The 21,596-nt window shown below is 42.4% G+C and overlaps 1 protein-coding gene across 1 annotated transcript in view; it reads right to left on the reverse strand.

Moving 5' to 3' along the window:
* Positions 1-21,596, reverse strand: part of LOC112963865 (WD repeat- and FYVE domain-containing protein 4-like) — a 147,452-nt gene that overhangs the window by 41,333 nt on the left and 84,523 nt on the right. The window contains exons 42-48 of the mRNA XM_026061309.1: positions 17,881-17,958; positions 16,928-17,131; positions 16,045-16,096; positions 14,454-14,620; positions 3,650-3,798; positions 2,634-2,754; positions 607-692 (exon numbers count right to left, since the gene is read on the reverse strand). Coding sequence (XP_025917094.1) covers positions 607-692; positions 2,634-2,754; positions 3,650-3,798; positions 14,454-14,620; positions 16,045-16,096; positions 16,928-17,131; positions 17,881-17,958 — 857 coding nt within the window. The remainder of the gene's footprint in view (positions 1-606; positions 693-2,633; positions 2,755-3,649; positions 3,799-14,453; positions 14,621-16,044; positions 16,097-16,927; positions 17,132-17,880; positions 17,959-21,596) is intronic.

A 21,596-nucleotide genomic window follows, 5' to 3' on the forward strand; every position in this document is an offset into this window, starting at 1 on the left:
TGTGACTTCTTGATCTGCAATAGGAAAAAAAAAATGCAAGAAAACAAAGAATGAATTATTCACTTTATAGTCTTCCATACAAATTCCATCAAACAAGACAAGCGTGTATGAAACGAATTCTCTCCTACACAAAAAAAGTCCTAGTTAAATCCATGCTAAAGATACAAAGTTGGGATCGGAGATCCAAAATCAGTTTATTCCTAAAGCATTTAGTGCCACTTCATGTATTGGAAGAAAGAAGGAAGAAACCATTTTTCACACAGCACTGTAAAGGTGAGAGGAGGCAGTTTATTGATCGCAACGAGAGAAAGGAGGCTACATAGCTGGAGTTGCAGTTCCCTGGGATGCAGGGACATACAACACAGCACTGGCTGCCCCAACAGTCATACAGATGCATTAGCTCCCCTGCCAAATCAGTGGCTATATAACCCTCCAAAGAATTCACAGCTCAGCAAAAGGAAAGTTTCATAGGTTTGCTTAAGTGTAACCCATTGTAGAAAGAGCCCCAGGGCAGTGCAAGGAAGACATCTGAAGCCAGGATAAACAGGGGTAGTAGACCAGCAGCGCGACCTGGGTGCTCACTTGGTATTAAGAAGTAGCGATTACCTCTTAAATATCTTATTTCGATCGCTGTCATGGAAGACAAGAAACTTGGAGTAACCGTTTTTGAAGAATATTTCCAAGGCGATCTCCTAGAAAGATAAATAATTTACAGCATGAAGATCTGCAGAGCAAAACCTGGTGCTGCAAGGAGACCATCACTGTCTGCCCAATTCTTCAGGGCTTTAAACACAAAGGCCTTGATTTTGTAGCAATTGTGAAGAGTATGCTCAGCGCTCTTTGCAGGAAATGGGCCTAACATTCCCATTCTCAAACAGTAAGAATGATCCTGTTGGGTTGACTAGGAGGTCAAATGCTTTTCTGAAGCAAAACCAAACTCCTGACATTGGTCCCATCACCCACCACCTCCTGCCTCTTCTGAGGCATTTTTGTATTGAAATCTCAGTGTAATTTACAAGACACTAGTAGCGTTAGATTCTAAGTAGGTGAGAAAGCTAATGACACAAAGAGCGGATGGTAAATGAAGTCATTTTTACAAAGCAACCATACTTCTTTTTCGTAGTGCCTGGGAACCCAGACATAGGTTTCAATCCAAGTGTGGCAGATGCAATACAAACCCAGTAAAAAAACAATGGCAACTGCCCCACAAGATCTACAAACACAGTATAAAGCAGAGAGGTGATATGAGAGCAGCTATGGCAATAAACAGCTTGCAGAATTTGCTCTAAAGCTCAGCTTTCTAAACCAAGCCTGCTCAAGTGCTACCGTTACAGAATCAGGTCGTGTGGTATCACAGAGCTCTGCTCTGAGCTGGGCTACGTGCATGAGCAGGAGATCAGCAGGCCCTTTCAAAGACAATTTTTACTCATCTCCATTTTTTCACTTTGGGACATTTCCATTTCACTTATTAAAAAAAAAAAAAAAAGCACATACACACACACATACACAAATATATGAACAGATGGCAAGATTCCATGGGCAACTTTGAAGCCATCCACAAAACTGAGCAAGAGGAAGAGGTGACAGTTCTGTTGTTCAGGTTGCTTATTGATGATGTGAGAAAATAAGCTTCATACATTGACTCAGAGCAGAATTTAAGGCTCCTATATACTTGAAGACTGCCCTAACCACTAGGACATACTATATTCTGAAGCAGATCTCATCTACTAAAACTGCCCATTTTGCATACATAATTAAATATAAAATAAAATAGGGATGAGTCACAGATGACTGCCATACTACATGACATAAGACCATTATCAGCATTATCTTCTCCATCTTTTGAATTTTCTGAATGATTTCTTAATTCTCTGTTGAATCCCATTCTTCCAAAAATAGATTCCACCTAACAGGTAAAAGTTATGGCTGCTTCAAAATTCCGTATTTTTGTCAAACAAAATCTGCAAGTTATTTTTTAGCCTGTACCAAAATGCTCTAGAACAAGTACAGGCTCTGGTGCTGCAAGGAGCTCCACCTATGACTCTTCTGTGATTCTCATCATAGAATTGTCCAAACCAGACACACCTAAATAAGTCCAGGGCCACTGGTAACGAGTAGCTTTTGGGTACTGCAGCTGAAAGCACAGAGGACTCAAATCCTCTGCTCAAACTTATGATTCACAATTGACTCACATGCACAACCTGAAAGTTATTTCAAAAGGCTCAGAGTATACGGGTTACACATATCTATAGTCTGCTGACGTCTATATCTACTGAAGTCTATGGGAGCTGAGTATTACTGGAAACCAGACACCTGCTGGGAGCTTTGATCAAAACATAGGAAATTGGCTTGAAGACTTATTTTCAAAAATATTGAGATAAACTGTGAAGAACATCATCAGCCTAACAACTAATGAGCCAACCACTCCAGAGAGGGTGCTTAAGCACTCTGATGAATACAGGAAGGAGTTTGTATTACTGAAGGCTAATGAAGCAGTGATGGGAGCAAAACTGTTTTGAGACGTGAGCAATGAAATCTCAGCAGCCTAAGTAGAAATTGTGCAAGTAGTTCTCAGTCATGTCACGACTGCTGTTGCAGCTTTCATTCAAATGACTGAGCATGTTAGTTCCTACCTGCAGGAGAAAACGCATCAGGTGAATCTCTTTTATGTCATGATATGAATAACGGGAACACCTCTGGTCTCCCACAGCATGATCTTTATGGCATAAGTTGAAAATGAATGGATCACTGATGCTGGAAAAGGAAAAAATAAAGAAAAACAAAGAAGTTTGAAAAGAAAAAAAGATCAGGAGGACCCTCATGAACATGCAAATCTTTTACATCTTTCTAAAGAACAATAAGAACACTAAGAGATCTGCAAGGTCGAATAACTAACTAATTAACTAATAATTAAGCCATTAATTACTACTTCAGGTGAGTACATGTACTCCAAGTGCTATCTACAGCCTATCTACAGTGAGCAAGTCCCTTAGAAAAACAACCAGTCCCAGTCCAATCAATCCTTAAGTCACCTGATCAGATTGACTGATATTGGATTTAGTAAGAATTGGATGCAGAACAGACAGTCGGGGAGTAAAAACACTGAGTTACTCACAGTCCCACTGGGCTTTGCACATGAACATACTGTATGAGCAAAGAGCTGAGTCTGGCAGACCCATTTTCAATATTGATCAGTATCAATAAATCATGAGTCATAAAGATGATAGCAGTGTGCCAAATATTAATTACGATTCTCTATATCTTGGAGAAACAAACAAGAACTTATCAGCCAATGATCCTAAAGGCTCTTGTAATGACTGTTCCATATGAATAAAAGATGGGAGTCAGTCAGAAAGAAACATTAACAACACTTTAAAAGAATTGGAAAAAAAAAGCAACGTATGTGTTAGACTGAGCCCACCATCTCCATCTGTTGGAGATGAGAGTCCTTGTTGCCCCTCCAAAGCCCTGGTTAGGCACCTACAGTTGATTACACTAAACAATTCTGCAAACAGATGGAAAGGACTGCAATCTTCTTGCTGTGGTAATATCCCTCTTGATATCTCCCAAAGTCTGTGCGAGTCCTAAGTTTGCATGTGCCAATACCAAAGTTAACCAAGCAAATCCCTGGGAGGAAAGAACGACTCACCTGGACAAGCAGTGCCGTGTACAGGAGACCTCTTCCAATGGGGATAACACAAAACACTCACAGATGTAAAAGTGCGCTTTGCCAAAGAGCAGCACTCCTTCCAATGCTGTGTGCCCCTGCACAACTGCCACGGAGCACTTGAATGTGACCTAGTACAGAAGCAGAAATATTGAAATCAGGAGTGGGTAACACAGGTGACGGGGAGCAAGACCCAATGATCCTGAAGGATCTATGTTCTGTACCAAAACAGCTGCCATCTTAACTGGCAGGTCTACGGGGATGCAGCCACAAAATAACCATGTGACTGGCAGCACATGCTTCAGTGGTAGCGGGAGGGTCTCATGCCCTTCTCCCCCAGTAAATCTCTCCCTTCCCTATCTATCCAGGGCTGTATTAAGCAACACCACTATAGAACCTGAGGAGCTTGCAAATATTACAGAAGTTAGTACTACAAAACCCTGTAAGATAGCCAAGTGTGACCCCTACTACATGGGCAGGGAGTTGAAGCACTGAGGAAAGAAGTGACTTACACAGGATCATACAGAAAACTAGGGGCATTCCATGGAATAAATCTCAGCTCTCAGAGGATGTTAATTGCAAGTATTGGTATCATAATAATAATACCATCCTGTCATTAGCAAAAGTACCTCATAATGGCAAGTCTTTATATTTCATGGTGGTGAGATGCAAAAAGTGGTACATCTGCACAGCATCTCCCACACCATCCTGTCAGCTTGCATCATCCTTAAGTTAAAGGAAGAATCTGTGCTTTGGAAAATCATTGCAAGCTTGCCTCCACACAGGACTTGGATGGTAACGACTTTTAAATGGGTAACACTGGTGCATGTACAGACACACGCGCCATGCTCAAACACGCAGCAGGAATGTTGCTGGGACAAACAAAAAGAGGCTTCAAACAGCCATCTAGCTATTAAAGCCTTTGTACAAATCTGTATTTTGTTCAGCAGCCAGTAACTGGGCAAGTTTCTTCATATCTCGCACCTGGGATCAGCACTTTTCAGTGGAACTTCACATAAGCCTGACCAATATCCAGTGGGATCTGCTGCCTCTGGCACAACAACTGAGCAGCCACGCACTCAGTTCATTTAAATGGAAGCTTCACATGGCAAGCTGTAGTTATACATCCTGTTATAACAAAACCACACACCCACACACGTGTGTGTGTGTGTGCACACGCGCATGTGTGAACATGTATATATGTTTAGAATACAAAGAAAAGGCAAATACTTTCATCCAGATTCCAGTGAAATCTGCTTGAAAAAAATCCTGCAAAGGGATTCTGGTGAGTAATGAACAAGGAAAGAATCTAATACTCCAGGTATTTATTTCACCATGGCCAGTTGGATCAGCATACAATGTATGGAAATCTCAGCATACAATGGTTTAAAAGCTCCATAATACAGCATTCCTTGCATTAGCACTTTTCCTTCCTGTATTATACAGGAAGCCAGTCAAGATACATGAATCTGTGATTCCAATTGTCTTAAAATAAAGACTTAGTTAAACATTTGGAATAGCTAAAAAACTCCCCTGGTGTCCTAAGACTGAGCCTAGGTCTCATGTAATTTTTTTCTTCCTCCTGAGCCAATTAACTCGGCCCTTAAACTAGAGGAATTTCTAACCTACAAGAAAGACATGCTGGGAATTTTTCAGCAAAATAGTTCTTCAGTGGTATATGCCAGCTCACAGAAAATTTTCTTAGGAACTGACCAGTTTTGATAAAGAAAAGAAAGCCTTTCATCTGGAACAGTTTCAATGGCTGGGAGATGGGGTAGAAGGGAAACAGACCAATACAGAGACTAGAAGAGACCACTGACTTGGACACTTGTCTGGGCTGTGGAAAACTAAAGCACAAGTTTGGATTTTAAAATCAAACAGGAATTCATTGAAAAGAGCTGTCTCAACATCTAGAGGCATGAAGATACTCACTTTTGCTGTCTATTTATTCAGTCTCCTATGTATACTTAGCTCCAAAAGAGCAAACAGTCCAGTGGTTAGTGTAGTCAATTGGGAGGATCGAGGTCAATTTACTGCTGCAGCCAATCTGGACCACGACTTTAAACCAGTATCTTCCATATCCCCAGGGAGGGAGGCAGGAGCTAATCACCATCCTATTAGCCCAGCCTGAGATGGAGCACACACATTCTCTTTGCAAAAATCCCTTCAAACATTCATACTAATACAGGATATTAACATTTCCAAAACATTAAAACACTATTCTACATACTAAGAAAATTGCTTGCTGCCAAGCTCCTCCCTGCAAATCACAACATTCCTAAACTATATAAAATCCAGATGCGAATGTAAAATTTTGCAAGCTGAGTCCATTCCAAATTGCAAGGACCAGATCCGAGAGATGTTTACATGACAGGAGAAGTCTGATTGTTCAGAAACCTTGACCAATGTTCTGGGCAGAACTGAGTGACAAGTATGCAAAGTATCACAAAGTCTATTATTCTCTTAAGAACTCAATGATTTTGATCATACTCTGCTAAATATCTTAAGAACAGGAGCCCTGTATTACCTTATGCAAATGCAAGAATGGTCCCAGAGTTAGCCTTGCTTCTGGTAAATTATGTGAAGTTTCCATCTTACTATGATGAGGTTACAAAGAGTAGGTCTGGTTCTCCTGAGCCTGCGCGTGTCTGTCTACTTTGCTTTCTGTCTTTGCTCCTACTTCACTCTGTTTCTGGAAACAAACCCACAATCTTCCTTGCCTCCAACCCAAGAGGCACGCAGGCTGACACAGGGCAGCTGAAACAGACCTGCACTGTTATGCAAGCTGTTAGTCTTGGATGCCAGCGTAATTTGGTGAAGCTATTACAAGTTTTTTCTTTTTAGATTCAATCCAGAGTGAAAACTGTATGAAATGGGAATTCAGAAGGGCAATTATTATTTTGATCAATATTTAAAAGGGACATAAATATTAAATGTATTTATAAATAATTGAAATAAAAATACTGTTTCTACATTTACAAATTTTTACTGAAAAGCAATCCTTTTCACAAACAAAATGGGGTTTTTATTTTAAAATCCAGTTGTGGTGGATGGGGTCGGAACAGATGGATGGTTTCATTGTGAATATAAAAATATCTGGAAGATTTCTGTGGGAAATTTTGAGGAAAATCTCTCCCCTCTCCTCCCCTTTTCATTCCAAATTATTTCTAGGAGGAAGCTAGCATTTTTCAATCACCTCTCCTGCAGACCCCATGGGAATGCCTGTCTCTGCAGGGACATGCCAAGCACAGGACTCTCCAAACTTGAGTGCCTGCACACCATTATGTGGTTAGAGACATGTACGCTTGCACTGAGAATACTGAGGAATTCTGCTCACATTAGCAAACCACAGGGCTTCCTGAAGTAATTAAATAGCAGAAAGATCGCTTCTTCCCAAATGGAAGGTAACTGAATGTTGAAGTATCAGGCAGCTGTGTAAAATAGCTAAATGGACACAGAAAGTTGAGATCCAGACCTCTAAGAAATTTACCTCAGCAAATCCAGCATTCTGTTCTGTGTGAAAAAGCAGTTTTACACTATTTAGCTCTTTAATTCTGGAAGTTTTTTTTATTATTTTGTTCAGTTGCACATATGGATATCAGGGGCCTCTGGGCAGACAGAAGGAGGAAGGGACAGACAAAAGCAGAGTGAATGAGAAGAAAGGAGATTCCTAAGTAGATCTAGGCAGGTAAGTGCGGGTGAAGGGGAATGGGTAGGGATGGACAGAGCAGAGAAAAACACAGAAAGCCGGGTAGAAGAGGATCAGGGACATGACTCAGTATGGAATATGAAGGGGGAAGAGCAAATTGCCAGCAGGAATGGGCATACGGGACAGCACAAACCACAGACACGGTATTGAAAAGCACACAGGATAAAGCTCAAAAGCAGTCAGGTCAGTCTTAAAGCTGTACAGGAGTGGGACTAACATACAAATGAAGCTAAAAGCTCTAGTATGAATTCAACTCTCCTGTATAACATTGCTATTCAGACTGACATAAGCTGTAGACAGTGAAGGCACCAGGCCCAGCAGTTTGACTCTCTAACCATATAGTTATAGCAATCAGGCAAAGTGGAGTTTCCATTCCAGTGGAAACTCTTCAGCTGCATGGAGAGTATGAAACTGCACAATGGCGAGCACAGGGCAGGAGATAAAGTTGACTGCTGCTAGAAAACAGCACACATAAGAAGAAAGGCTAGCAGGGGCTGGGAGCAGAAGAGGCAGGCAGGGAAGACCAGGGCAGAGCCTGATATCATGAGACAGGTTGAACGTCACTAGAAGAACTCCAGCTGATAGCCTAGATACCTTGCAGCAGGCAACAGCAGTCAAACCCTACAATTCCTGGAGCTTTGTCCTGGACAAAGGTGGCTGCACAACATGCAGGATGGAAGGTATGCAGATCAGCCTGAGAGAGAAAGTATTTCCAGCATAGCAGGAGCACTGCAATACCACAGTCTCAGAGCTGTACTGGAAACGCTCCCCAAGTGAGAAATTCAAACTAGACATGCCAGAGATCATGTGTATGTGTCTGGGAGGCACATGGATTGTGAAGTGGGCCTTCTGGTGACCACTGGCATGGTCTGGGACAAGTAAGGACTTTGGGACTGCACTTGAGGCAGGACTGGGACACACTAATAGGCTTGCAAAAGAGAATGGGGTTGGGGGAATGAGAGAAAGCACGTACCTCTCTTTCTCAAACCTGAAACTCTAAGCCCAAGTATATGCTGCCTCCTGCACTGTCAATCCAGTAACAGTAACTAGTGCCAAATCCATTTCTTCATTTCATGTTATCACCCCCAACAGAATTAAATATGTCTGCACTGTTATAAATAGCAGAGCCCATGGGCTGAGTCAGTTCTTTCCATTTGGAGCACAGGGTTTGTTTTACTCCAGGTGACTAATAAAGATCTGACAAAGAGGTGTATTAGAGAACCCCCACCAGGACAGTCCTGTACCAACAGGGTCTTGATCTGAAACACCAGTCAGCCTGAAATTACCATAGATTAAATAAAAACTTTCCTTTTCTGTTGAAACAGAACAGAATCCAGTTTATCAGCTACTAGAATCATTAATCAGTGATGCAAAGGTGACATAAAATAATTGAATAATTAGCTTCTAAGGTATTGCCTAAGGTCCTGCTTCTCTTGATTGCTCTGTTCATTCAGATGTATGAAGGAATTAAAGCTACAGGCTTGGGGTTTTTTCTTCCTTTTTCTTATTTTTTAGAACAGTTGTTTTTAATTGCATCTAGTTGCATTTAAAAGAACAGCCATAAAAGCATACCCACTCTGGAATTCAGGAGCCAGATTTCCAAAGGAATTACATGGCCGAAGATGCAAATAGCCCTTACAGGATTTTCAAAAACAACCGAGGAGGTTAGCCACATATTTCTACTGATTCTAGCAGCATAGTACGGCTCCTCCAGGCAAAAATACAATGCAAGAAAATTATAATCACAAAACCATGCCACCAGAACACTCTTCTCCTAGTCACACAACAGAATTTTACAGAATGGGGACACAAGAATGGCTACTCCAGGTCCATTCAGAGGTCTATCTAACAGCTATCCTATATCTCAATAACAGAAGCTTAAGGAAAGAGTATAAGAAACATGCTACAGATGGAGTGATTTTTACTCTTAATGTACCCTCTCAGCAACCAGTGGCTTAGGGACTTCCTGAATTCAAGCCCCTTCTTCCTCCTCACTGCCACATCTTGCATTTCTCTATAAACGCTCACAGTCCTCTCTAGTCACTTGCTCAGAAAGCAAAAGCTACAAAGACTTTGCATGGTATTCATAAAAGCAAGACGTTCAGATAATGCTGTATCGGGAATCACTGAGATGAAACCTATAGTCCCATACTCTTTCTACCCTTTCTGTTGTGCATCAAGGAATCCCAGACTGCATCAGCTACAAAGGACCTATCAATCAAATTGGGCCAGCGTCATTCAGGGCCACAGAGTTTAAAATGACTCTGAGTACATGAAACAAAACATGTTGCTTCCACCATGTTGCTAGGGAAACAGATACGTGTTATCAGTGTAAGTGAGAACCATACAGGTCCATGCCTCAGTGCCACTCACAAGGCCTTTCCTGCAATGTCTGTTAGTTTACTTGTTGTTAAAGAATCATCTTACTTTGAAACTGCGGCACACGCGTCTCATTAATCACTACTTAAGAATACATGACAGGTTGCTTCATCCTCCCCAGCTGCTCAATGACCAAAGGAAATCAAATCCACTTGACCTAGTCTTTAATGGTAGGGGCTCCAGGGTCAAGTTTGGTCACGCTTGAGCTGTCACAAACATCAGTTCAAATTTCTTTTTCTGGGACTTGAGTGAAACCAATGCAATCACCACAGAGACAGGGACAAGGTCTGTGGTCACAGATTTGCTTTGGAAGATCCAAGATGCATTCTTCTCTTGCAAGCAGCCAGTGAGTCTCCTCCACCCTCTCTCCCTCACAGCACCCACTAGAGCAGAAACCCCATGCAGGACGTGTTCCTTCAGCATGCAGATGTCAGGTTTTAACAACTTCCCAAATGCTGCAGGGAAAGGATATGAGATATTTGGGAGGAAGCGGGGGTGGAAGAAGAAGGTTCCTGTCTTGTACATGTTCATGGGCACTGGGACTGCTCTTTGTCCTTGCTTTCCATGCTGGAAGCTGCCATCTGTCCCGGCCCATCGCCAGCCTGAGAGGCTGGCATCCCTTAGCTGATGATAGCATCTGGAAGCCAGTTCTAATAGGATTGTGCTCATACCTCTTGCACACCCAGACGTCTCTGTCTCACTCCAGGCTCCTCTCAAACAGAAAATGCTGCCAAAAACTAATGTGAGCCTTTAAATCTCCCCTTAGATCAGTTCATTCAAGTTCATGCCCTTCCCACAGCTCCCATGACTCTCAGGAATAACTACAGCAAAGTTTGCTCCCTCCCCAATGCATCGCTGTACAGAAAGGGACTGTTAGGGGATCAGCTGTGCTAACTAGAGGTGGCAGTCAGGGCCCCAGAGGGTGGCAAGAGCTCTGCAAAGATCCAGACAGCAGCTACAGCCTTACAAGTCAAAGACATTCTTCATCAAGGTGATCACCTAAGAAACAGCAGCAGAGAGAGAGAGAGAGAGAGAGAGAGAGAGAGAGAGAGTGTGTGTGTGTGTGTGTGTGTGTGTGTGTCAAGGGCGGGGGGGGGGAAGTACATGGAGGTATCCAGAGCACTAAGTGTCATGGTGAAAGAGCACATCCAGGAGAGCAGAGATCTGGCTGAAGGTACTCTGGGTTTTATGTGACACTTACAGCATGACCCTGCCCTTTGCACCTAGTTGCTCACTGTCCATGATGGTGGGCTGGGGAAGGGGCTCCCAGCAGCCCCTCTACTCCAGCAGAACACCTGGACAAGTCATGTCGCAGTAGAAATCATCTGCAATGCCCTGCCTTTCTTTGGGCGTTCTAGTTTGAAAGTGCATTGCAAACTCTTATTAATGCTCAGCACTGCTTATTCCTGCAGTAGGGCAGCTGTTACAATCCCTGCTCCTGTAGCAAGGAGGAAGGAGGGAAAACTGAAGAACAGAAAGGGGAAATGGACTGCCCCAAGGACCTGGCTTCCTAACCCCTACTTTGATCACAACAGCTAGTCCCTGTCCCTGCTGCACTTCAGCACATGTAAAGTGCTTTACTGCTGCATCCTTGCATTGGGATAAACTGTAACAGCACTCCTGTGAAAACACTCTGCCTTGGTGCCTTGTGTAGTTGGGAGGTATATGTGCAATGCCCCTAAAAACACTGGCTCTGCCAAGCAGATGCAGAGCTGGGCAGCTCTGCCTGTCCCAGATGCAGAATCTTGCAGCTGCTCCCTCCTTCAGTTGTACCTATTCTTCAATGAGCAACTTTCCTCCAGCCATGCACCCTGCTCCCTCTTTAACTGATTTATGCTAGTCACTTCTATTATTGTCCTTGGCATCTCCTGTGCTCTCCCCAGTCCCTCCTTTAAAGAAAGGCATTGTGCCCAGATTTCTGCTAGGCCATGCCCCCTTGTTAACTTTAGATTCATTACCCCAGCTGCTTGGATTTCTTACTGTCTTGAATGACTTGCTGGCAGACAGAGCTTTACTTTTCTCTGAAATTCAGAATTTCTACACCAAAATCACTCCACAAGCCTCCCACACCTTCTCCATCTGTAAGATGCTAACTGCACAGTAACAACTTGGCAGGAGTACTTTAGGCTGGTAAAGATCAGAGAAGCAATCTCGCAGTTGGGGTCTCAGGTTGCAGATACAGGAATCCAATCTCCCTGTCTCGTCTAGTAAGCCAGGGTTATTTAAAGGGCTGGACTTGGCTTTTGGCTGGCAAGTTGATAGATTAGGTCAGGACAGGTTCGTATTTGCATTTCTATTGCACAATTCTGCAGGAGCACATGTTGCGTAACATCACCGTATCACATGCACATAACCGCTCCTCCGTGCCTATGGCTCCTCTTATCATCCACCTCCTTTTCATGCACCACCATAGAGTCAAAACACAACAATGACCCTCTGTATCTTGCATTTCACTAGCACTGCATATAAGGTTTTTGGCTTTTGGATCTGGCACCAGCAGATCATTGAAAGCTGATGGAGGACTAGGGGAAACTGGTGCAGAGTAGGTAAAGAAACAGGGAAAGAACAGTACAGAGCCTTGAAGGACTGGAAATGACACATCTGGTATAGGGTGTATTCAAAGAAGAGACTAGGACTCTCTGAGGGAAGGAAATAAGATAAGATTGAGAATCCTGAGAACTCACTACATAGGTGAGGATAATGGGATGGATAGCCCAGACACAATAGGACTGTGCAGGTGCAGGTGAGATGGGCAAGACAGCAGAAATTATTTCACAGGCATGCCTAGAAAGGTTTTGTATTCTATCCTGCAAGCAAGATAAAACAAACGACCAGATGATATTAGCATGACAATACCCTGCCTGCACCCATGTTCTCCTGATTTAACTTGCTGGAAATGGACACTGAGCCAACAGACAATGTCACCAACATTCAATCTGCTAACTTCTACAAAAAGCCATCTCACATATCTGAATATGTACAGAAGTGCCTATTTAATGATAATGCAAAAAAATAGAACTGGGTGACATTATAAAACAACAACCACTTTCCAGACGAGGGCTGTCTCTGTGTTCCAGAAATCAATCTAGCAGCTGCCAAAGCATTGCAATGACTTCTCAGTGCAGTGCAGTAGGTAAAGATGGTTCCAGTTGCCTGGTTAAAGTGCAAACAGCTCAAACAGCTCACGAGGCAGCCATTTACAAGGCAGGACCGCAGCGCACTAAGTGAGCACAGGACAGCTAATGTCACCCCCTACTGCTTTTTTTAATACTTCTGTCAGCTCGGCAACATGGTGACTGCTGCTGGAAAAAACATGCCTGGCATTTTTGATGGCTTCCTGTGGAGTTACATGGAGAAGAGACAGACAGCCTGAAGGCTCAAAATGAGATCAGCACACAGAAAACATGCCTCACATAGTCATGCTTGTCTCCTTCTGCTGGGGAGAGGTATGTGTGGGGGAAAAGGAGGAGGGACAGGGGAATGAATTATGTTGTACAGACATACAGAGTACCAAGAGCTCTAATAGGATGAGAAAAACATCATGCTGGAGAACAAGAATGTGATCCCTGGACACTGGCAAAATGACAAGAAAATCTGGCAATGATATTGAGACATAAAAATAAAATGTCTATTTCTACATGCAGTCATCAAAGCACTGTGATAGCAAAATCTGTATGCTTCAAGTTTAAGCCGTGCCTTCCACCATGGGATGCTAATTCTTGGGCCAACAGGGGCAAAGATACCACTGGAAGAAAAAGGTACACTCCAAAAGATCACAGAATGAGGCCAGGTCTACTCTTCATGACAACCTCTCACAGCCCCAGGGAAAACAGCTATGTGCAGCGTATATCCAACATCAAGGATTTGGTTTTGAGTAGTCACTGTGGGGACTAACCAGGCAGTGAGAGCAGGTTGCTGCGTTTTGAGAAAAAGGATTAAACTGAGAACACCAGACAGAAGTTACTGTCTCCCTAATAGAGCCACCCCTAACTACTCCATAGCTCACATCCTCCTACTGTTCCTGTACCTGCCTCTTCCTCATGCTGGAAAGAATCCTAAGAGAAGGGTATCCAGTCCAGTACAAGAGCAAGGAAGTACCAGCACTGTTTTGACTGGAGGAGACACTATGGAAGCATTAGACAAACAGGATGCAGGGAAGGCCTCTGTGGTTTTAGAGTGAAGAGTCTGTCCACTACTTACAGGGAGCTGGAGAAGAACAAGGCATGAGAAGAAGAAAAAACACTAACTGGCATTCAGCAGGAAGAGATATTAAACGTCACTGAACTAGCACCTATACAAAATTGTCACACACTTCCAGAGATGATAAACAAATTGGATCCAGGCACTGCTCAGGCAATGAAACAGGGTAGGAAGCTCAGGTTCTCAGAATTTGCCATGGCTTAGGCAAAACCTGAGGATACTGTCTCTCAGGTAGCAGAATCCCTTGGACACATGCCCAACACATTTGCGGTTTCTTCAAAGAGTTAGTGTTATATGCTCTTCAAGAAAAAGTCTTTATATGAGTTTGCACAGAGGCTGGAAAATTGAAAGTGCTCTAAGGAAACAGGTATTGATGACACTTACTGTAGACTGAATCCACCTGATCCAAAATTTAAACTGAACAGACAGGCCTCCACATCCAACTCGCCCTCTAAAATGCTATCTCCCCAGAGAAAATTCTCCAGCTCATCTTAGTACCTTTTCACTGTCTGCAAACTCCTGCAATATAATCTGTCTCTCCACACACAGCTCCAAGAAATCTTCTGAATGGAAACTTTCATGCAGGGCAGGGAAGAACGTTAGCTGGTTACAATCCATTCCCTTCTCATCCATCTCCCTTTCTGCTCCATTTAACGTCAGCTCTCCTATATCAATATAAAAGAAATCACAGTTTTAGTGGCAGCCGGATGACACCAAAAGCATTTGCAATTTAGACTTTCACCCAATCTGTTCTACCTTGGGAAATAGCATTATTTATCTGCAAAATCCAGGCAAGAGAGAAGTAAAATCTGTGACTGCTACAGAAGGATGCTTAGTTCAGGGAACTAAAAACAGGTCCCTGCACTCAGTCATAATTTAAATCAAATTCTTATAATCACTGAAGATTCAAACATATTGATCAAATGAATTTACTCCCATTTTTGCACTGTACTGGGCTGATTATCTAATAGTCAGATAATTAAAAAAGAGGCTGTTAAAATACTCGGACGAAATTAGGAAGAACTGAAAATGGTAATCTTTTGGGGACATCCACTGAGTAGGACTTGAAAAGAACCCAAGGAGAGACAATCCACTGATAACTTGCCCAAGATGTACTCCAACTTTTGCAAATTCATGCAGTGCTGTACAGACACACATACAGTGCAACCATGATTAGCCTTATACTATGCTTTTGACATAGACTGCAAGCACTTTGATGGGGAGATTACATAGTTTTTGCTTTTGTTCAGAGCCTAGAACAATGGACTCCATTCTCAGGTAGTTCCTAGGCCATATCACAGTAAAAAGGATACAACAGTACTGCATGTCTCCAGCAGCGTACACTAGAAGCTTGACTCGGAGGAGCCATAATGGTGGCTGAAATCCACAGCCTGAGACCTGACTGACATTTCCTGAACTCAATTTTCCCAATGTTCTTTTTTCCTGTGAAAAAATTATCAACTTTTCTACTATATTTCATATTTCCATTCTTCTTTCATTCTTTTAATGTCTCATGTAATAGAAAACCTGGCCTTGGAAAATGAAAAATGTTGACATAATGATCATATTTTGAAAAATATGTTTCCACTTTGAACCCTGAAAAACAATATGACATGTTAATTTTCTTTCTTTCCACTCTGTGCTGTTTTATCCATATTCCTGAAAGGTCAACATTTCCTATTACGATTTCCCTGAGTCATATATCACCTGGTTTTAAATAGTATTTTAGAGGGAGAACTAAAGTGTCTACAAAAGAAGTGGGGAGTCTGCACTTTTCCTCCTGCAGTTTAGCAGTTTGGGAACTTTCTAGATGTCCAGTGTATCATTTCAAGCTAGCTTTTTTGCTTCCAGACCTTGCCAGCGGCAACATGAGAGCAACAAATTCTGAAGTCAGTTGATGTGTCACCTATAACAATAACACTGGTCTTGTCCAAAAATCTTCAAGTGATCTTTTAAACCAGAATGCTGATAGTAAGTTTTTCTCCCTAGCCTAAATTCTGACCCAGAGCTCCACCTGCTAATTCCAACTCTTTCTTTGGCTCTTTGTGTCCACCCTCTTCTATCATGTAATTTAACCTTAAGTTTTTACCTGGATTTTCTTCAGCAGCAAGGGTTGATTCATTTCTGTTTGCTAGAAGAACCTGAAAAGAGAACAGGTATGACCAAGGTGGAATATGTAGACAGGTAAACATAACACAGAACCTTGCTACAGACCACAGCACAGATTTAGAACTATGTTGCAAATAAATGCCTTGGAGAGTCAAATAAATACATTTGAAAGGACCCAAAGGAATAATTAAATGTAGGAATAAATGTCAACAATTAAGCAAAAGGGAAGTGACTATCTTTCTCAAAGAGGACCCTGAATGAAGTCAGTTCCAGGATAAAAATCACATAACCCTGTCTACAGAAAACTGGCATAATCCAGGCTTCATGTAAGAACTGAAAATGTCCTTGAGATTGGAACCTCTTGAGAAAAGTACACTAAGTCATTCAGCTTCTGGCTGATAGGATTTGGCATTCAGATACTACAGAGACAAGCAGTAGTAAAAACCCTGCATAAACAGTTCAATGCCTAGATCAAACCACTCAAATTCCCCTTCTTTGATCATTACCAGTTCTAGCAGCACTAATATGCTTAAGATGAACAGGACAGTGCAGTCTTCTAACTGGACTCTGCTCGGTACATTGGGAAGTGCTGTACCTGTGAAATATTACAAGCAGGATAGCACAGCTGCATTATACTCTCACCTATCTAGGGAGATCTTATATCACAAAAGAGGTAAAATCATTCTGTGGCTGCTAAACACATTGCAGATCCTCTTACTCCCTTGAAAGCAGATGGGTTCAGTGGTTTCCCACACATGGCACAACATATTGAGGGTCAGATGATGAGAATCAGAGGAAAGAGGGGGTTCTGAAGTCATCGGCAAGAGCTGCAGATTTGTGCACCCCCAGCAAGTGCTTCCTACCTCACTTCTTATTAGTCTCATTGCTGCTCGGGTGCTTGCATGCTGAATCCTCCTCCTCATTCGCGCAGGCCCTTCATACCAGTCAAGAATCCATCGTGGCTCTAAGGACCGTGATGCATCCCTCCATGGGCCTCTTCTGTAGAAAAGCTGTTCCTCAAGTATCATCCAGTCCTTGGCTGCTTTGCTGTAACCACACTGCAGCATCTGTGGGACAGAACCACTTTGTGTCATTCCTGCACACTTTCCTGCTACCGTGTCCAGCGATGGCACCACCACAGTGATCCAAAGGGATCTACCCAACCTGCCAGATGCAACTGCACCAGAGGGAGCACTGCTGACCCAGGAAACACAGGTTCCACTGACCACTGGAAGATGCTGTAAGTCAGACTAAGATACAGCGACAACCATGAGCATGTAGTAATCTCAACCCTCCTTGAAAATGGCTTTTTCATTAGATTTCCAACTCAAAAGCAGTGAGCCAGGAGAACAGCATCAAGGATCAATATTCGGATTTACCCACTTCAGGTTTACCTGGAAGCTGTTTGTGCCAAATGGCAACAAACATGTTCACCAAAAGCACAGTCTAAAGACCCCTCTCTCTCCCCTGTAAAGTGTCAATTTAAAGGGAAGAGGAGTGAGTATTTCAAAGAATGAAAAACTTGTTGGTCCCTGATGGCCAATCTTGAAACAGAAATGTACCTGTGAGATTTTACTGGCTATGAGCTTGAGTCCTTTGTGATGCTCACAAAGCACATCACATTTCAGTGGTGAGGCCAGCAATGAGTACTGACTTATTAGTTTTTATCTTTCTTGGGCCAAGAATTCCCACTATGCCCGTTACAGGCATTTTATTCATCTCACTTCTGAAATGTCTGATCTCTCGAGGTAGTCCAAAAGATGTGAAAAGGACGCTTTTCCAAACAGACATGTCACATGATATTCCTGTTCTTTACCTGTACGTGATTCTTGTACAAAGAAGCATACAGCTCCTGCGCACTTCTTCGGTACCTTTCCATACACGACACAAATCCCTAGAAGAAACATCAGAACACATACAAATACCAGATACTGCAGGTGCAAGCTCTGTGAGGGGCAGAGGCAAGCATTAGTTGCTCTTATCCTTTTGCAAGAATAATTAGGGAATATGGTCTGTGCCTGTGAGCTGTCAAGCTCTGGACAGCACAGTGGTAAGGCAATCATGTGGACTCCAAAGAGAACACCTGAGAGCAATTTGCAAACTTATACCAGTGAGATAAATACATTTGCAACCTTAACCAAAAGTCATCAGTAGAATTGTTCAGAAAGAGAAACAGAACAGTAAATAAGATTGTAAGGCTCCTTCTTTTGGAAGTGAATTAGTTAGTACTGCAGATAGCATAGAAGACAATTATCTGTTGTAAAGACTCCAAAATGAGGTCAGGATCCAGAGTTTGTAACTATATTCCTGTTCCTTGCTGTGTTAACAGAAAGTACAGACAAAAGAATGGTCAGAGTTCTCATTTTGCAGGCAGGAAATCAACAGTTTCCAAAAACATCTTTCAGATTTGGGAGCCTAAGTCCATTGGCAACAAGAGTATAAATACACTGCTTAATGGGAATGTGATGCGGAGATCTCTGAGCTAGCTTGTGGAAGCTTGTAGAGCTGTGCCAGTGCAAGGAGACACACAGACTAACTGTTTCTGCTCCACTACACAGTACAGACATGGCCTAAAACCCAGTGCTACTTGGATACTTCTGGAAATGCAAAAATGTCTCCCAAAGCCGTCTGGCAGGACTTTCTGGCCACCTTTCCTTCCAGAATGCATTAGGCTCACAGAACAGTGAACCCACATAACAGTCATACATTTCCTTTGCTATTTTACTTGAATGAACTTCTCGGGAAAAGGGTCTCTGGGCAAGTCCAAGATGCTGATGAACTGCTGTCAAGAGATTATGAGTTGCACTCCCCATTCTGCCAACAGCCTGTTATACGATCTTCAGCAAGATGTGCAATTGCTCAGAACTTCTACTTCTCCAACCATAAAACAGAGACTATAACACTAACCTCACAGAGCTACACAGGCTAAGATCATAAATGAATAGCCAGTGTGGTGGGATCCTTAAATTCAGGGGCTAGGGAAATAAAACAGTTTGATTCTCCTCTTAACTATTCCGTGAAACCCACATTTTTACAGATTTAGGGTGACAAGTTTCACATAGCCAAGACCTTCACATAACACAAACCAGAGAATTTCATCCAGCAATTCCTATCTGAGCCTCCCTCAATCAAAAAAGATTTGCAGAAATATCATTAAACTCAATGGAATACTCAGGTGTCAAACCAGCACCAAGCAAGTAAGAACAAAATCACACCTAGAATATTCATTATCATACTAATTCCTCAAATCATCTGTTAAACTTTAATCAAAGACAAGCTTCCAGCTTTGAAAAGGCTGGGTTGGTTCCCCCTTTCTCCTAGCCGTCTATGAACTTCTGGGTCCCAAAGAGACTTGAAGTAAAGCATTTGTTCTCGTGATATTTTTGGCCTGACTAGAGACATAAAGGGTACTGAAAGTCTGTGTGTACAGCTGAAGCACTGAGCAACTGCTAAGTAAGCTAATGGCTTGTTTAAAGCATAAAGACTACTGAAGAATCACCTCAGGATTCAGCTTTAATGGGCTGACACTTGCAGGACTGTTCTACAGTGTTGTATCTCACACATTTCTATGGAAGTATAAGGATAACTGCTCTTTCCATATCCTCCCCTGCTCCATATCTCTTCATGTGACTGCTGACAAAGCAGCTCCTTGAGGGGAGTTCAGTACTAAGGCCTTCGTACTAACACAGTCACAGGTAAAAATTCTCCTGCTTGACAGGATCTTTCCTGGAGAAAGGTTCTAGCTATCCTATTACAACTACTAGATGTCATTTTTCACCTTCTGGACATATTTGCTTTAATATCTTCCAAACTAAAAGCTCTCTGGAAGAGCAACTATTTTTTTCTCCTGAATGTACAGCACATGGTGTCCTGACTTAAGATGATGCTCCTAATCACTACTGAAATACAGAGAATCCCAGTAGTCACACTAATACTCACATAACCACAAATATCCATTCCACATGCCAGTCAAACATGTGCAGGGAAGATGCAGCCTTACTTGAAAATGATTTTGAAGTCAATAAGAGATTGCTGCCCCTTTCCAGGAATTTGCAGAAAGTACACCAAAGCTATAAGATGGAAAGAAAAGGAGTCATGGTGGCTGATCACCATCTGCATTGCAAAGAGCACCAGAAGTATCTGTTCCTTTGACAAATTTCTGAGGATCAGTAGTGGCAAGGAAAGCATAAACTGTTCAGAGGTTATATAGGAGAGGTTACAAAGTATCCCCACTGCTATTCAAAGGCTCTTTTGCTCACCAGTCTCCCTGAAGGGGCTCTGACAAAGGTCAGTAAATGAGACTGCTGTGAGCCACAGCACTGAGCTGAGCTGGCTATGAAAGTCCCAGCCTCTCACTACCTAAAGCCATGGATCAGATGGGTAACTTTTAAATGCATGGACTTTGTGCCATGCAGGCAGTGATTCCTCACAGCAAACTGTCTAGCTGCTGCTTGCGCTGTGCTATAATTAAGTTAACACACAAGGTCTACGTGGTGTGCCGATTACTGCTGGCTGCCAGCCAGGTCTGTACCCCTGCCGTGAAGTCACATTTATTGGTGTTTCCCTGCAGGAAGCTCCTGTTTTACACTGATGAAAGTCATTACATTTTTGTTTGTTTAAAGCATCATTAAACCTGTAATCACAGTTGCGGCCTCACAAAACTATTCCATAATTCATATAAAACTCCCATAAAGACTGACCTAGAAAGCAATAGCATCTCTGTGCTGTTGAGCCAGGCTCAGCAGAAGGAGAGAGCTGAGAGTCCAGCTTTATGTGGACAAAGGGTAAAAGCCATTCAGAACAGATAACAGATTCATCTGTGTATTAGCAACCATTACAGATACCCACAGGCTGTTCAGGCCAGGTCAGTGCTCTACTGGCAGCTGTTCCAAAGCTGCTCACAGTTTGTATTTCAGTCGTGGTCACTGATCAGACCCCTAAGGTCAAAGCCCACACAAAGATTCTCATCAACTTCCCTGACCTGGCTCCAAGACTTGGAAACACACGGAGGGTCCTAAGAGGGAAAAATTCTGCTAGTCACTTCTGGTTAACTGAAGACTGACCATTTAGGCTTCCAAATGAGCTATAGCTAGCCATCTTCAACCAGATGAACATTTCTAAGATGATCATCCCTACAAAAAAAAAACACCTGGTTGTAAAACGAAATGAAGAGTTAATAAAATTGGAGATCATTAACAGAACAAAACATAACCAGAAAAAAGGTATTCAATAGAGAATAAATGTTCAGTGAGAATAACTTCACTGTACAGTAATGTTTAATGAACAATTAGTGCAAAGTTTGCTGTGACCTCCTTACAAATAAACAGTTTCTATTTCAAAAATAAAAAACCTGAAATCACACACTGTAGATGGTTATCCTTTAAAATGGCAACACTTCATGCAATAGGTTAAATACAACAGTGCCACCCTGTAATATCTATCTTGAACAAGGAGGGATACACTGGCTTTGACAATTGTTAATACTGTATGGCATAATACAAGGTTTGGGTGTCATCTACCAAAAAGTAGATG

This window comes from Apteryx rowi, unplaced genomic scaffold, assembly GCF_003343035.1.
Source record: "Apteryx rowi isolate R43461 unplaced genomic scaffold, aptRow1 scaffold_18, whole genome shotgun sequence".
Classification (NCBI taxonomy): domain Eukaryota; kingdom Metazoa; phylum Chordata; class Aves; order Apterygiformes; family Apterygidae; genus Apteryx; species Apteryx rowi.